This window comes from Culex pipiens, chromosome 3 (genome assembly GCF_016801865.2).
Source record: "Culex pipiens pallens isolate TS chromosome 3, TS_CPP_V2, whole genome shotgun sequence".
Taxonomy (NCBI): Eukaryota; Metazoa; Arthropoda; class Insecta; order Diptera; family Culicidae; genus Culex; species Culex pipiens.
The window spans coordinates 170,411,117-170,430,107 of NC_068939.1; the positions used below are offsets into that span (position 1 = coordinate 170,411,117).

Below are 18,991 nucleotides of genomic sequence, written 5' to 3' on the forward strand. Positions count from 1 at the left end.
CGAGATTTGCAGTGAAAATGAGAAGGGATGATGAAAAGTTGGGACAGTGTTACCACATGCTCGTCTGTATCAGAGGGTCCAAAAATCTGTCTTATCTGCACCAAGCATGGCGAATATCTGTACCATTATCTGTACGGTATATTTTTTGTAAATAACATTTTTTATTATGCATTTTGAACAATCTTATGACAACATTATGCAGCTCGGAAGGAACGCAAAACTGCATATAAAAAACACACAAGAAACGGCCAAGGAAAGACGTTTCTTCGCGTGACGTTCCTTCGCGCGATGTTTGTTTGCAAAAGTTCTAGTGAAAAAACTTAAATATTCAGAATTTGTTTATTTTATTGCAACTGAAAGTCATAAATGTATCAATAATTTTGTAATCGATATTATAATATTGAAAATTCCGAATTGCCTTTTGATGCCGAATCTCAAAAAGCAGAATCTTGAAATTAAAAGGAAGGATTTTGTATTTTGCTTGAAAAGAAGTTAACCAACACAGCAAAAAATCCGATGGTAAAATCGCATGCAAAAGCATGCACATCACCTTCGTCAAAATAAACACTTAATATTACACACTGCATGTACAATTTTTCTACTCACAAAAAAAAAGTTGCAGCCAACGGGATTCAAACCCAGCACCAACAGTAAGGGCTGGCGCCTTAGCCCGCTCGGCCATCAGACCGATGAAGAATTGAAAGGATAAACGCATATATGAGCTTGACATTTCGGTCAAGTAGGTTTTCCATACTGATGGGCTACATATTTCAGGGTGTAATATTACATAGAATTTCATAAAATAATTCAACATTTATTTTACACCCAGGCCTTTTACACGCAGCTAGATTACTACTTTATTTGCTGTGAATCTAATCTAATCTAATCTAATCTAATCTAACACAAACGCAGCCAGTCCGATGAAAGCATGCTGGAAAGTCTTGCGATTAGATTACGCCCCAAGCACTTTTCTTGTCATTATTAATAATTGCAGTACATCCGAGAACACCCGAAAATGAATTGCAAAAATTAAAGCGGCCAGCCCTACTGCGTTGTGTTTACCGCAGAGAAGATTCTGTGAACGGATCACATTTCACAGAATCTACAGGGGAGGAAGGATGCGTGGACATACCGTACCAAACGCTCCGAATCAGTTGTGGTTGGGTGTGTAAGTGTAAATTTGGCAAATAATGGGGTTCGTGGAAATGGAGAAATGGGGATTGGGAAAATGGAAGATGGAGAAGGGGTAGGAAAGATATTTCATTTAATCAATAGAATATAATTTATATTGGTATGGCATGGAAAAAAAACATTGCAAAAAATTATGGAAAGATCTCACCAAAACCTGGATATCTTCAATAAGCAGCTTCAATCTTCATTTTCCTGCAACCGGAATTGGACACAGCCTGACGTCACCTTCTCTGGGTTCTTGATAGTTTTCAGTCGACGAACCGAATCAAATAGAATCTGCTTCCATTTAGGGGCTGTATAAGTGAAGGAACAGGCTCCGCAGGTTGCAAATAGCTTCTGGCTTTGCCGGAAAGGCTGGAACCATCAGGAAATCTTCACCGTTCCGCCATACTAAAAGGTTCACGGAGAGCTTCACTTTTGCCTTCAGCCACAGAAAGATTCTCTTACAGAATAAAGTCAACCGAAGAACAAATCCGAAACCGTCGTGGAATTTTCTAAAAATTGGCCAAAAGATGCCAACGAGAAATAACTTGAAAAAAAAAACCCCGAAGAAAACATCAAATTTACGGCAGCGAAAAAAAATTACGTCCAAACACGCCCATGGCTACTTCGATCCTCTCTTTTGCTTCAAAAGAAGTTAACCAAAGAGAAAATCTATAAACACAAATACAAATATTAAAACTAAAAAAAATCTAAGATTTAAAAAATAAAAAGAAATATATATACAAAACAAAATTTAAAAATAAAAAATTCAAAGCTTTAAAATTCTAATAATTAAAAATTAATAAAATTAAAATAATATAATTTAATAAATCATATATTCAAAATCCTTCAAATTCAAAATAATAATCCAAAAAATTTCAAATTCTAAATAAAAATCTAGAATTTCAAATCATACCCAGATTTAAAATTTAAAAAATATCAAAGAATTTAAGAATTTAAGAATTTAAGAATTTAAGAATTTAAGAATTTAAGAATTTAAGAATTTAAGAATTTAAGAATTTAAGAATTTAAGAATTTAAGAATTTAAGAATTTAAGAATTTAAGAATTTAAGAATTTAAGAATTTAAGAATTTAAGAATTTAAGAATTTAAGAATTTAAGAATTTAAGAATTTAAGAATTTAAGAATTTAAGAATTTAAGAATTTAAGAATTTAAGAATTTAAGAATTTAAGAATTTAAGAATTTAAGAATTTAAGAATTTAAGAATTTAAGAATTTAAGAATTTAAGAATTTAAGAATTTAAGAATTTAAGAATTTAAGAATTTAAGAATTTAAGAATTTAAGAATTTAAGAATTTAAGAATTTAAGAATTTAAGAATTTAAGAATTTAAGAATTTAAGAATTTAAGAATTTAAGAATTTAAGAATTTAAGAATTTAAGAATTTAAGAATTTAAGAATTTAAGAATTTAAGAATTTAAGAATTTAAGAATTTAAGAATTTAAGAATTTAAGAATTTAAGAATTTAAGAATTTAAGAATTTAAGAATTTAAGAATTTAAGAATTTAAGAATTTAAGAATTTAAGAATTTAAGAATTTAAGAATTTAAGAATTTAAGAATTTAAGAATTTAAGAATTTAAGAATTTAAGAATTTAAGAATTTAAGAATTTAAGAATTTAAGAATTTAAGAATTTAAGAATTTAAGAATTTAAGAATTTAAGAATTTAAGAATTTAAGAATTTAAGAATTTAAGAATTTAAGAATTTAAGAATTTAAGAATTTAAGAATTTAAGAATTTAAGAATTTAAGAATTTAAGAATTTAAGAATTTAAGAATTTAAGAATTTAAGAATTTAAGAATTTAAGAATTTAAGAATTTAAGAATTTAAGAATTTAAGAATTTAAGAATTTAAGAATTTAAGAATTTAAGAATTTAAGAATTTAAGAATTTAAGAATTTAAGAATTTAAGAATTTAAGAATTTAAGAATTTAAGAATTTAAGAATTTAAGAATTTAAGAATTTAAGAATTTAAGAATTTAAGAATTTAAGAATTTAGGAATTTAGGAATTCAGGAATTTAAGAATTCAGGAATTCAAGAATTAAATAATTTAAGTTAGACTGTAATCCATATTCATACAGACTGCAGTCCTGATTGACCCAGTTGACGGTACAAAACATGATTTATCGAAAACTTTCAATAAAATATACTTTGACCAGATTCCACTTATTAAAAAGTTTAATGTGACATAATGGCGTTACCTTTCAAGAAAAAAAAATAATATTTTGAAAAACGAGGAATAATTTTTTTAATATTCAGGCAACTACAAGGCGGTTGTAAATATTTTTTATATTTAGGGCATGTAATGTATGGAATGCTAAAAAGATATTTTTTATTATCAAACTTTTTTTTGCAAAAAATGCTTTAAATGCAATAAGCAAGATTATGAATATAAAAAAATCATGTTGTTTTCATATAATTTAAAAATATACTCAAATTAATAAAAAAAATACAATAAACTTTATGACTCATTATTTTCTGTATGATTCAGTACAACTTTTATTAAATTTTTGAAGTAGGGGAACAGCATCTAATTCCAGCGTGCCTCTAATGTTGGCAGGTCAGAACTTTGACATTCAATTAAAGCTAATTAAAAGCGTTTTCAACTGAAATCGAGTGATAGATAGCTCAATAAGAAGTGAGCAAGCAAGTTTCTATCAAAAGTTTTGCAAAATTAGTTGTTTAAATAGTGAAAATCAGTAAATTGGATGGAGTTAGGAGCGAGTGCTTAACCTGCCAAACATACGAGAATTTCCCCTATTTAAGATTTTATTTTACCTGTGTTCTCCTTAATTTCAAAATCATTTTGGGGAAATGCTGGAAATTATGTTATAACTTTATTAGAACGAAATGCTATAAATTATTTTTATTAGGTCCTTGTCGGTACTGAAACCTGGTTAGCAATGAGTCTGCTATTGTAAATGCAGTTTTCTTAAACCTAAGAAAAACCTAAAACTACAGAGGATCTTGTGTGTAAATGTTAGTGGGAGGGAGCCAATTACCCGCGGCGTACTGGGGGTTAGTATTAAGAGAGACTCCTAGTTCAAAATATTCTAGCATAAATGGATCTAAGATCGTTCAAAAATATAAGCTTGATCCTAGGCTTGATCCATTTCTAAATGTTTCAAAAGTTAAACTAGATTTAATCAATGAAAAGTTCTTAAATGTTGAGATAATTGCAATAACTTAACTATTCAATAATATCATTTTGAGTAAGAATCTGTTTTATCTGAAAATCTGTACAAATCAGTACGGTGACCCAAATATCTGTCATCTGTACGTACAGATTCTGTACTCAGATCTTTGCTGAAAATCTGTACCATGACAGATAAATCTGTACATGTGGCAACGCTGAGTTGGGATGACGTTTCACACATTAGGAAAAATGTGATGTTTGTGACGTTCAAACACGACCATTCGAGAATGAGTGATTTCTGGGTTATTTTTACACATTGTGCGTATAACTCTACAAAACTCACAGTTTCTGTTTATTTTTTTCCAACGCTGATGTACGACCTCGGTCCCGACAGTCCCTTTTACCGAGTGATTTAACCTTTTCATGCCTGAATTTTCAAAAAAAAAAAAATAGTTAATGGTGGTCATACGAAAATTATAGGCTAGTTTTGGGAATTTTGATTTTTGGGTCATGATCCTTGCACTGAAACTTGGATTTGGCCCGCACTTTTCTCTCGCACATTTGACAACAAGAATTTGAAAAATTAGGCAACCAGTTGTTGTTTATTTACATTTCCAGTCGCATTTTCCACCAAACTGGACTTCCGCACTTCAAAATTGCGATTGACAGCTGTAAAAGCGAGTAACCTCGGCTCGCTTTGATCATTTTCAAGAAAATTTTTAATTTTCCAAGCCAGTTTGACAAGTCACAATAGTGCGATTGATAGCAATAAATTAGTGCGAAGTCCAAGTAAGTGAGAATTGCGCAATATGACCCAAAAATCAAAATTCCCAAAACTAGTTTAAACAGCTATCATTTCCAAAAAATACCTAGTTTTATTTCAACCTTCTTTTGACTTAATGTCAGGCTAAATTTTAGCAAACTCCCATCTGATTACTTGTCGTCATAGTGAAACTGTGCGATTTATTTATGGGGAAATTTTGCACACTTTGCACCAAATTCTCCCCTTGTGCAAATCATAACTGCACACCAAATATTTGCACACTTGAAATCCTACCCCTTCTCCCCCCCCCGCTCGCCTATAGTGGTGCGTGTCTCGACTGAGCTTTGTTGCTTTCGACCACTTTAGAACAGTTTCAAACTAGGGTGTGAATCTTAGATAGTTTTTTTCTGCTGTAGTTTGAGGTGTGCACTTTGTTGGAGAGATTTTTACAACTTGCACGATTGTTGCAAAATCTCTGAAATCCGCAATATCTTGGGAAATATATAGGTTTAAATCACTAAAACAAAAAAAAACTGAGTGGAAGCCAAACCACCATCCTGCTTTGAGTGTGCGAGTAATATTTTTGCTAGAAAGCCTTTTTAGTGTAAATTGATAATTTGTGTACACAAAACGATAAAGTTTGTGTTCTACGCACAATGTTGAATGTTATAATTGAATGAATTCTATAATTTTACAATTTAAATTTTTTTACAGTTTTTATTTAATTTTAGAGAGTTTTATTTGAAAAGGTTTTATAAATATAAGAAATCCCATAGCTTACAGGACCTCTAAAAAAAACTCTGGAATTTTACAATTGTATAATTTTAAAGTTTCAATATTTTACTATTATTTAATTATTTAAAATTTTCAATTTTCTTATTACTGCACACAAAAAAATATTACGGTAATGACAAAAGTAACTTACTCTTGAAATAAAAGGTGGTCAAAATTTGCTACATTAAAAGTTTTTTTCTTGTTTTGAAAATGAAAACTTTTACTGCTACAGTTTTTGAAAATCTCATTGCTCACTGATTTAAAAGTTTTCACTTTTAATTCGACTGTAAAATTTCTTTCATTTTGTCGTTCTCGTGTAACCGTGTTCGCCTAAGTTTAAAATGTAAACAAACGTTTTGGTGATTCCGGTGAGTGGAGGTCCACAACGACTATCAAAACCGAACGCGGCCGCTGCCAGGACTTGGACGCGGAAACCTTCGAAAGAGGATGGTGCGGGCTCGGGTGCGGGTGCGGAACAAGGTTGGGAGATTAGGGGAAAGTTGGTTTTCAAAAGGATAAGGCCATGGCTGCAGCTTCCTGCAGGACCTGCAGCTGTTTCACGACCAAAATGGGTAAGAATGAAGCTTGGGTGTTTGGTGGCGTTTGAGATTATTTTGTCTGTTTTTTGTAGGACGCCGTTTATGTGGTTGCCGAAGATCGGAGGTCGGGATGTGGATTTGCACCGGTTGTATTCGGTGGTGGTGGCCCGGGGTGGGTAGACGAGATTGACGTTGAAGCAGATTTACATCCGCTTTTTGAACAAGTACGAAAAAGTTAATTTTCACGGTGAGGAGAAGGATCCGACGGAAGAGGGAAACGACGAGTAGCGGCATAATCGGAGGTGGTCAGCGCGGATGTTGCACTCAGTGCCGGCGGTCTACGACCATCAGCAGCATTATGTGCCAGAAGTGATGACGGGACAGTGTGGGATGTCCCGAGGGTCCGCAGTCCATTTCTCGTTGCGGGACGAGTATTACCTAAACATCCGGAAGAACAGTTTGCACTAGCCGCAGGTCCTGGAGCTGTCGTACTCAGATTACTTCCAGAGGTTGGAGCGAGATCCGACGAACCTGATCAAAAACATTTACCTGGAATACCGAAGAAGTTACAGGTGAGTATTGAGAATGTGTTCAGTGTCTAGCCAATTTCATTTACTTTAAAACTCTTTCAGCAACTCCCGCCCGCAAACGCTCATCTCGCAACGGCGCAGCTTCGGCCGGATGAACTTTGACGGCGAGTTGGCAATATCTGTATCATTCTCGAAGGAGGACGAAGTGATCGTGAACTATCCGTTCATGCGCTTCACTTCCTAGCCGGAAAACGTCGACTTCCCTTCCCGAATCAACAACCAATGGCCAATTCCTCCAAGCCTGCCCTGATGATGGCCGGCAACGAGACCACCCTGTTATCTACAACGCTGTCGCGCTCCAAAATGAAGGCCGCGATGTTGCTGCCCAACGAAACGTCCATCCGTAACCTGCTCAGCAAGGGGCCTTCGGACGTGACCGGTGGCGTACCGTAAGAATCGGTTCAGCTTGGACGCGGAAGTTAGCCTACCATAAGCAGATGCGTTGAATACAAAAAAACGGAAGCAACCTCGGAAGCAACTGTTTTAATATTAAAATATTGAAATAAAATCCATCACATGTTTCGAAAATCATCACTGTAATGTTAAGTGTTATTTATTCTTGCCATAAAAAGTTTTTTCTTATATTAAAAGTAAAAAACTTTTACCTATACAACGATTTTGTTCCTGAAATGCATGGTAGTATCAACAACTTTTGAACTTTTAAATTAAAAAGTTTGAACTTTCTACGAATATTCACAAACGCGAGCTTTTAATCCAACGAACGATCTTTTTAAATTTAGAGTATTTTTTCTTTGTGTGTGGTTTTTTTAAGGTGCAATCGAGGGTGCAATAAATATTTTTTTAACTCTAAATTCTGGAAAATTTTAATTTGAGTATATTTTTGCATCTCAGAATTGCCAAATATATCCAGGTTTTTAAGCGAAGATGGCGTTACGAATGGTGCACGCCCGAAATGTCAAAATCACGCAGTGGTACCAACATTACAAAAAAAAGTGTGCCATGGCATGACAGCCACACTTTTTTTCTAATGTTGGTACCACTGCGCGATTTTGACATTTCGGGCGTGCACCATTCGTAACGCCATCTTCGCTTAAAAACCTGGATATATATATAATTTTAGCATTTTTAAAGTATGTATTTAAGAAATCAACCAGAGCTTTTGCACCAAGATTTTTGTCACAGACATTTTAGTATCTTCAAAACTACGGGAACTATGATTTTTTTATTCTTCCCCTCATGTATTGCTTATTGCGAGATAAAATCACGTTTCTCCATCGCTGTGAGTGACAGAAGATTATTGCCGCCTAACTACCGCAGTGTAAAAATCAGCAAGTTGAACTGAAATTCTGCGTTGATTTGGCTGTCAGCTTGGTTTGTTTTGAATATTTTCCAAAAAGTCAGCTGAAAACTCAAGGCAACCTTTGACAACAGCCAAAAATTTGTTCTGCGGTTGTCATGCGGCTGTCATGCGACCATTATCTTGCGGTCGTATCACCGCGCGTGAACTCTAATTATTAACGCCCGCAATAATACTGTCTTCTACTTTTTGATACAATCAGGTTGTTGCAGGGTTGGGTCCGTATGTTTGACAATTTTGGAACAAGAAGACAACAACTTCCGCACAGAACTCTAATTATAAACAGTAATAATTTTATAATTTTATAATTTTATAATTTTATAATTTTATAATTTTATAATTTTATAATTTTATAATTTTATAATTTTATAATTTTATAATTTTATAATTTTATAATTTTATAATTTTATAATTTTATAATTTTATAATTTTATAATTTTATAATTTTATAATTTTATAATTTTATAATTTTATAATTTTATAATTTTATAATTTTATAATTTTATAATTTTATAATTTTATAATTTTATAATTTTATAATTTTATAATTTTATAATTTTATAATTTTATAATTTTATAATTTTATAATTTTATAATTTTATAATTTTATAATTTTATAATTTTATAATTTTATAATTTTATAATTTTATAATTTTATAATTTTATAATTTTATAATTTTATAATTTTATAATTTTATAATTTTATAATTTTATAATTTTATAATTTTATAATTTTATAATTTTATAATTTTATAATTTTATAATTTTATAATTTTATAATTTTATAATTTTATAATTTTATAATTTTATAATTTTATAATTTTATAATTTTATAATTTTATAATTTTATAATTTTATAATTTTATAATTTTATAATTTTATAATTTTATAATTTTATAATTTTATAATTTTATAATTTTAAAATTTTAAATTTTTATAATTTTATAATTTTATAATTTTATAATTTTATAATTTTATAATTTTATAATTTTATAATTTTATAATTTTATAATTTTATAATTTTATAATTTTATAATTTTATAATTTTATAATTTTATAATTTTATAATTTTATAATTTTATAATTTTATAATTTTATAATTTTATAATTTTATAATTTTATAATTTTATAATTTTATAATTTTATAATTTTATAATTTTATAATTTTATAATTTTATAATTTTATAATTTTATAATTTTATAATTTTATAATTTTATAATTTTATAATTTTATAATTTTATAATTTTATAATTTTATAATTTTATAATTTTATAATTTTATAATTTTATAATTTTATAATTTTATAATTTTATAGTTTTATAATTTTATAATTTTATAATTTTATAATTTTATAATTTTATAATTTTATAATTTTATAATTTTATAATTTTATAATTTTATAATTTTATAATTTTATAATTTTATAATTTTATAATTTTATAATTTTATAATTTTATAATTTTATAATTTTATAATTTTATAATTTTATAATTTTATAATTTTATAATTTTATAATTTTATAATTTTATAATTTTATAATTTTATAATTTTATAATTTTATAATTTTATAATTTTATAATTTTATAATTTTATAATTTTATAATTTTATAATTTTATAATTTTATAATTTTATAATTTTATAATTTTATAATTTTATAATTTTATAATTTTATAATTTTATAATTTTATAATTTTATAATTTTATAATTTTATAATTTTATAATTTTATAATTTTATAATTTTATAATTTTATAATTTTATAATTTTATAATTTTATAATTTTATAATTTTATAATTTTATAATTTTATAATTTTATAATTTTATAATTTTATAATTTTATAATTTTATAATTTTATAATTTTATAATTTTATAATTTTATAATTTTATAATTTTAAATTTTTATAATTTTATAATTTTATAATTTTATAATTTTATAATTTTATAATTTTATAATTTTATAATTTTATAATTTTATAATTTTAAAATTTTAAATTTTTATAATTTTATAATTTTATAATTTTATAATTTTATAATTTTATAATTTTATAATTTTATAATTTTATAATTTTATAATTTTATAATTTTATAATTTTATAATTTTATAATTTTATAATTTTATAATTTTATAATTTTATAATTTTATAATTTTATAATTTTATAATTTTATAGTTTTATAATTTTATAATTTTATAATTTTATAATTTTATAATTTTATAATTTTATAATTTTATAATTTTATAATTTTATAATTTTATAATTTTATAATTTTATAATTTTATAATTTTATAGTTTTATAATTTTATAATTTTATAATTTTATAATTTTATAATTTTATAATTTTATAATTTTATAATTTTATAATTTTATAATTTTATAATTTTATAATTTTATAATTTTATAATTTTATAATTTTATAATTTTATAATTTTATAATTTTATAATTTTATAATTTTATAATTTTATAATTTTATAATTTTATAATTTTATAATTTTATAATTTTATAATTTTATAATTTTATAATTTTATAATTTTATAATTTTATAATTTTATAATTTTATAATTTTATAATTTTATAATTTTATAATTTTATAATTTTATAATTTTATAATTTTATAATTTTATAATTTTATAATTTTATAATTTAATAATTTAATAATTTAATAATTTAATAATTTAATAATTTTATAATTTTATAATTTAGTGAAGAAGATTTTTAAACCTCGTCAAAATTTTCCTTTCAGATAGTGGAATCTTCGGATAATCGAATCTTATTTTTTGTTGTTGTTTTTTATCCAGGTTTTTAAGCGAAGATGGCGTTCGAATGTTGAACGTCCGAAATGTCAAAATCGCGCAGTAGCACCAACATTAGAAAAAAAATGTGGCTGTCATGCCATGGAACACTTTTTTCGTAATGTTGGTACCACTGCGTGATTTTGACATTTCGGGCGTTCACCATTCGAACGCCATTTTCGTTTAAAAACCTGGATAAATGTTGTTATCTGACCTAAAATTTGACTCAAAAAAAAAAAATAGTTAAATTTAAATGTACTCAAGATTACCCAACTTTGCCTAACATTTCGTCATTCTTTTTTTCCGTCCTTCTGATGTGACGTTCGATTCAAATGAAAACTTTTTAACCCTCAACTGCCCGCGTGCGAGCCAAGAACGATTTTGACAGATCTGACGCCCGAAAGCACCAATGCAATGTTTGTGTACGTTGTTCACTTCGGCGTTGGACTTTTTCTCGTTGGAGCTAATCAGCAGAAAATTTCTGTTTGCGTTATCACTAAAGTAAATTTTAGTTTTGCTCAGGTACGGAAATCTAGTCGGTGGATAAATTAAGGTGTTCGGATTGTAACATTTTGATCGCGGTGACAAACAGAAGGTAAAAGTTTGAAAACGGATTTGAACCGGTGATTCATTATCACTTTGAAGCTTTTTTTTTTCGTTCTCCCTTTGTGTTTGTGCCTACTTGGATGTGTCTGATAAGTTTTTTTTCTAATGACGTGTAGGAGCTGAAACCTGTTTGCCTCGCTGGAAGTAAACAAGAACCGGCCCCCCACTCAGTCGATTCACGGGACTTGCGCTGCCAGCAGTGAGCATTCAAATTCGAAGCCGATAAGAGCATCTTCGCGCGGGATACGTGTCAGTTTTTGGACAGCATCATCATCAGCAGTTGCATCATCTGGAAGTGTGGAGATGGGAGCTGTCGGAAAGATGCGGGCGTTGATTCTGGTCGGCGGTTACGGGACCCGGTTGCGGCCACTGACGCTGAGCACGCCCAAGCCGCTGGTGGAGTTTGCAAATAAACCGATTTTGCTGCACCAGATTGAGGCGCTGGTTGAGGCAGGTGTTGGTCAGGTGATTTTGGCCGTGTCGTACCGGGCGGAACAGATGGAGGCCGAGCTGCGGCAGAAGGTTGAGCGACTCGGGGTCAAGTTGATCTTTTCGCACGAAACGGAACCGCTGGGGACGGCTGGTCCGCTTGCGTTGGCCAAAGAGATTCTGGCCGAGAGTACGGAACCGTTTTTCGTGCTGAATTCGGACGTGATTTGCGACTTTCCATTTAAGGAGCTGGAGCAGTTTCACCGGAAGCACGGTCGGGAGGGCACCATTGTGGTGACCAAAGTCGAGGAACCGTCCAAGTACGGTGTGGTGTTGTACCACGACGATGGCCGCATCAAGAGTTTTATCGAGAAACCTCAGGAGTTTGTAAGCAATAAGATCAACGCCGGAATGTACATCCTGAACCCGTCCGTGCTGTCCCGGATCCAGCTGAAGCCCACCTCGATCGAGAAGGAAGTGTTCCCCATCATGTCCGGCGAGCAGGAGCTGTACGCGTTCGAGCTGAACGGCTTCTGGATGGACATTGGCCAGCCGCGGGATTTCCTGACCGGAATGTGCCTGTACCTGAATTCGCTGCGACAGCGTCAACCAGAGCTGCTGTACGCGGGCCCCGCCGGCCACGTCGGCAACGTGCTGATCGATCCAACCGCGAAAATCGGCGCCGGCTGTCGGATAGGACCGAACGTAACCATCGGTCCGGACGTGGTCATCGAGGACGGGGTGTGCATCAAGCGGTGTACGATCCTGCGGGGCGCCGTCATCAAGTCGCACTCGTGGCTCGACAGCTGCATCATCGGGTGGCGCTGCATGGTTGGCCGCTGGGTGAGATTGGAGGGAACGACCGTACTCGGCGAGGACGTCATCGTGCAGGACGAGATCTACATCAACGGCGGCCAGGTGCTGCCCCACAAGAGTATAGCGCTGAGCGTGCCCGAGCCGCAGATCATCATGTAGGAAGGCCTTCACCTTTTTGATTTGGATTGCGCGCGCGGAAAAGGTCACGCTGATTGATGGCGATCATCGAGAGCGCGCTAATGAACCCCCCAAGAACCGCGTAATCCTTCTTATTGAAATTGGTAAGATATATGTGTAGACAAGTGTATTTTAGACAATGATGCAGATAGAGAGAGAAAGAGTAGGAGGTCAATCATTGCCACGAGAAATGCATTTTTAAAGAAGTAGTTCTTTTGAAGAGAATATTCAGATGTTTTTAATTGGATGATTTTATTATTTTCTAAAAATTTATTATATTGTTTGCATTCCAAACCTACGAATAAACAATGCCAATGAAGTCTGTTTCGAGTTTTAAATCGTACTGAATGGTATCACACGTCCTTTTATTACCCAATTGGATCCCTGAAGCCTCAATTCGATGCCTCTGTACTCTCTTGTACTAAGCTTGCTGGTTTTCCCATCTAGTTTAAAGAGCACAGAAGCAACGAATTGCTGAATTTCCCAAGATAATGACCCATTTATGACCAAAAAAGGGTTAAAATTGATTTTGAAAAATATATATAAATTTTTGAAGGAATTGAATTTTGACAAATTTACTTTGCGACCTTTCTCAACAGAAAGTATCTTACTCCCAGTCAACTCCATCCGAACTCTGAAACGGAATTCAATTCAAATTGTATACGACAGCTCGTTTCAATGTTATCTTGTAATTTTTTTTGTTTGCATCTTAAAAAAAATAAAAATTCAAATAATATAAAATTAAAAAAAAAGAGATCTTAAAATCAAAAATTTTAACCAAAAATTATAAAAATTTTAATTTCCTAAATTCTTCAAGTTCTATAATTTAGGACGAGGACTTTGACAAATCGAGTACGAACAGCGTTTAAATTTGTTAAATCACTTGATTTCCAAATTTTGTTTTTTTTTTAAATTGCTGAATTAATTTTTATTTTATTTTGAATAGTCTCGTTTTAAAATATCCCTGGGCCTTGTAAAGTCAAGGGGCATGATTTGATCCTAGTGCATTAGTTGAAATTTGGGTATACATTATTTTTTATAAGCACTATGGACACCACTTCATGCTACGAGAACTCGCTTTGTCGCAGCCCCAGGGCTTAAGCGTTGACCGATAAGCTGTCTTCGTGAACTAGGTAGTTCTCCGATAGTGAAAATATCACAATTGCACAAGACACCGCTGCTTCTGTGACTTTTTCACTATCACAATGTGGGATTTAGGTGGGACTTCAGGAAAGTACAATTGATTTGTTGCTTAGCACTAGCATTTAAAATAAATCTGTATCTTTTCTAAATCTATTTGATGATAAATTTAGTTGCAATTGTTAAGTTAGAGTAATGCTGTCAATAAACTTTGATAGATGTAGAATACTAGGCATTCTTTTATGTCAAATTGTCCATAGAGTCTCGATCAATCAATAATGTAATGATATCGGACAAAATTCGTTGATCTGTTGAACTAACGGTTTTCGGATTATGGTTGTATCGACCATTGTTGCGAATCGAGGAACTACGGATCTTTTGACGTAAATGGTCATTTCTTTTTCAAATCGCGATTTCTATCCTATTTGTATATCAGTTCATAAATTTTTATTGTTTTTGATAGAAGTAGTACTACAACAGTTAAAGGAACGTTTACTTTTGAACATTAAGTTTAGAGGTTTTTAGATTAAAGTTTAGATTTTCAATCCAAAGTAGTAAGCAAATGAATATTTGGACTTAAATGAATAATTGAACATTTTGGACTTATGAATAACACTCAACTGTGCATTTATTCTAGAGTCAGATCCATACAGCGTCAGTGTTTATTTGGTCGAAGTGTACTAATTCATTGGCAGATCTGATTCTAGTTGTAATGTACGACAAGACTACTGACGGACGTGACAGGACGAGGGCCCAGTTTAGAGGTTTCAACATCAACGATGTGCGGCTGGACCACCCTCCCAAAAAAAAAAAAAAAAAAAATAGTCTCGTTTTAAAATATGGGATGTTTCGAAATTTTTTAATTTTATATTTTCTAAATTTAAGAAATTTTAATGTTCAGGTTTACGAATTTTAGAATTTTTAACTATAATTTGGAAATTTCTAAATGATTAACTTTTTTTTTTCGAAAAATGTATTTTCGAATTTTTTATTCTCTGAATGTTCAAATTTTTAAATTCTTTGCTTTGAATATTGTACAACTTAAAAATAAATAGTTTTTGGAATTTTCAGAATTATTTGAAAATTTTAACATTCTATTTTTAAATTTGTATGTTTAAAATTTCTTGTTTTTTTGTAAAAAAAAATATTGATAATTATTATGGCTTTTCTATTTGTTTTTTTATTTTTTTAAAATATTAGGTACATATTTTGAATAAAAAACAGAATCACCATTTCGTGGTGATCGAGTTTTCTCGATAATAACATTTCAATCTACCATCGACGGTTCTCGATCTACCATCGACAAAATACAAAATTTAAAAACTTAAAAAAAATAAGGGATTTTAAAATATTAAAAATCAATTTGTATATTGAAATTTAAAAAAAAATTAAGGATTAAAATAATTTTTCCTAATTTGATGATTTTCAAAAAAAATTGAATAATTGATGTCTTATTCAAAAGAATAAAAAAAATGAGGCCGTTGCAAATCTGGAGCAACATTTGAAAAGGGCGCATAAGCATTTTGACAGGCAGAAATATTATGCTAATTTCGAGCCAACAGGTAACTTTTTAACAAAATCCGCAGTGTTAGCAGTTAGCCGGAAAGGCCAGCTATATTTTACATTTCGAATTTTGTGGAAAAGTTACTTGTTGGCACGGAATTTGCATAATATTTCTGCCTGTCAAGTTACTTATGCGCCCCTTTCTCGTGTTGATGAAAATAAAAGTTAAATCAACAGCAAACAATCTAAAATGCTTTTTTTTTGCGTTGACAATCATATTTAGCATGTTTGGGCTGGATTAAAAATATAGTTTGATTTTTTTCCAATGCAAAAAATAAAATTTTCATCAATACTTAGATATTTTGGAAACTAATGATTGAAACTGGACAGGTGTATAATGCATTTTAAAACACTTTTTCATTTTATATTGAAACCATGGCTTGTAAATTTAATTTTTGAGACTTAATAAATATCAAAATAACAAATATGTTTAAAAAACATAAAATTTCAACTTTTTTAAAAATGTAGTAATTTCAGCAAAGATTTAAAATATTTCCAAAAATTAATAAAATATATATAAAAAATCAAGAAAATCACAAAGTTAAATAAAATTCCAAAAATAAACAATTCAATAAATAAAGCAATTTTTTTAAATATAAATAAAATCTTATAAAAAGCAAAATCAAATCAAAAAATCAATATTTCAAAAATAAACAAATAAATAATTATAAATAAATTCATAAGTCTCACAAATCAACTTGTAGGTGTAGGAGTCGTCTCCCTGGGTCCTGCCTCGGTGGAGTCACTGGTAGGCAGTTGGACTCACAATCCAAACGGCGTCAGTTCGAATCCCGGGGTGGATGGAAGCTAAGGTGTAAACAGAGGTTTGCAATTGCCTCAACAATCGAGCCTTCGGACACCTAGTTTCGAGTAGGAATCTCGCAATCGAGAACGCCAAGGCAATGCTGTAGAGCGAATAATTTAGATTTAGATATTTAAAAAAAACTTAAAAATAATAATAAACAAAAAAAATATTTATTAAATTGAAAAAATAAACAATTCAAAAACTAGAATAATGCATTTAGCCATTTACAATAATTTCAAAATTTATAAATAAAAAAAATAAAAATTTAAAGATCTTATTTTTTTATTAATTTAGAAAATTATAAAAGTGTAAAAAATCTTATTTTTTTAAATTTGTCAAAATATTGTCTTTAGTTTTTATCACTTTCCAATGTTTCTTTCGATAAGGCGTGTGTTGCTCTAATCACAGAGATCTCTGTGCACTAATTTTGAATTTTGCAATTTGTTAATTTTATTTTTGTTCGATTTTTCAATTTCATTAATATAAAATAAAAAAAATAAACAATAATAGAAAAAAAATATCTTAGACTTTTATTTTTTTAGGTTTTAACATTTTAATTTTAAAATTTCCTTACTCTGATATACTAATACAGTGTTAACCAAAATTATTTAAACGTTGGTAATTATCAGTCACATTCAAAAATGCAAATCCAAATCATTTGGTTTTTTTCTCATCAAAATATATTGCAAACAAGCATCGCGCGAATTAACATCTAAAATGTTTCAAAATCGCCTGCAAGTAGGCAACCGCACAAATCAGATGCCTCAGTAGATTATGAGCATCCAGCGAAGCTTTCTTGTGAGCAATTCTCTACGAAATCGGTCTTTTTTCTTCAATTTTAATTTTTGTATTTTTTAATCCGACTGAAACTTTTTTGGTGCCTTCGGTATGCCCAAAGAAGCCATTTTGCATCATTAGTTTGTCCATATAATTTTCCATACAAATTTGGCAGATGTCCATACAAAAATGATGTATGAAAATTCAAAAATCTGTATCTTTTGAAGGAATTTTTTGATCGATTTGGTGTCTTGGGCAAAGTTGTAGGTATGGATATGGACTACACTGGAAAAAAATAATACACGGTAAAAAAAATTTGGTGATTTTTTTATTTAACTTTTTATCACTAAAACTTGATTTACAAAAAAACACTATTTTTAATTTTTTTTATTTTTTGATATGTTTTAGAGGACATAAAATGCCAACTTTTCAGAAATTTCCAGGTTGTGCAAAAAATCATTGACCGAGTTATGAATTTTTTAAACAATACTGATTTTTTAAAAAAATCGAAATTTTGGTCGTAAAAATTTTTCAACTTCATTTTTCGATGTAAAATCAAATTTGCAATCAAAAAGTACTTTAGTGAAATTTTGATAAAGTGCACCGTTTTCAAGTTATAGCCATATATAAGTGACTTTTTTGAAAATAGTCGCAGTTTTTCATTTTTTTAAATTAGTGCACATGTTTGCCCAGTTTTGAAAAAAATATTTTTGAAAAGCTGAGAAAATTCTCTATATTTTGCTTCTTCGGACTTTGTTGATACGACCCTTAGTTGCTGAGAAATTGCCATGCAAAGGTTTAAAAACAGGAAAATTGATGTTTTCTAAGTCTCACCCAAACAACCCACCATTTTCTATCGTCAATATCTCAGCAACTAATGGTCCGATTATCAATGTTAATATATGAAACATTTGTGAAATTTTTCGATCTTTTCGAAAAAAATATTTTCAAAATTTTCAAATCAAGACTAACATTTCAAAAGGACCAAACATTCAATATTACGCCCTTTTGATATGTTAGTCTTGATTTAAAATTTTTGAAAATATGTTTTTCGAAAAGATCGGAAAATTTCACGAATGTTTCATATTTTAACATTGTAAATCGGACCATTAGTTGCTGAGATATCGACATTAGAAAATGGTGGGTTGTTTGGGTGAGACTTAGAAAACATCAATTTTCCTGTTTTCAAACCTTTGCATTGCAATATCTCAGCAACTAAAGGTCGTTTCAACAAAGTCCGAAGAAGCAAAATATAGAGAATTTTCTCAGCTTTTCAAAAATATTTTTTTCAAAAGTGGGCAAACATGTGCACTAATTTTAAAAAATGAAAAACTGCGACTATTTTCAAAAAAGTCACTTATATATGGCTATAACTTGAAAACGGTGCACTTTATCAAAATTTCACTTAAGTACTTTTTGATTGCAAATTTGATTTTACATCGAAAAATGAAGTTGAAAAATTTTTACGACCAAAATTTCGATTTTTTGAAAAAATCAGTATTGATTAAAAAATTCATAACTCGGTCAATTATTTTTTGCACAACCTGGAAATTTCTGAAAAGTTGGCATTTTA

The 18,991-nt window shown here is 29.7% G+C and overlaps 1 protein-coding gene across 2 annotated transcripts; it reads left to right on the top strand.

Annotated features, from left to right (window-relative positions):
- Positions 1-11,510: 11,510 nt before the first annotated feature.
- LOC120423923 (mannose-1-phosphate guanyltransferase beta) lies at positions 11,511-13,463 on the top strand. Of its 2 annotated transcripts, none has more exons than XM_039587908.2 (2): positions 11,511-11,700; positions 11,828-13,463. In XM_039587908.2, exon 2 carries the CDS (start codon positions 12,015-12,017, stop codon positions 13,113-13,115), a length of 1,101 nt encoding a protein of 366 aa, XP_039443842.1. In that variant the 5' UTR covers positions 11,511-11,700; positions 11,828-12,014; the 3' UTR covers positions 13,116-13,463. The 2 variants fall into 2 exon arrangements, with proteins under 2 accessions (XP_039443842.1, XP_039443850.1); XM_039587916.2 differs by having other exon boundaries at positions 11,604-11,627.
- Positions 13,464-18,991: the final 5,528 nt, after the last annotated feature.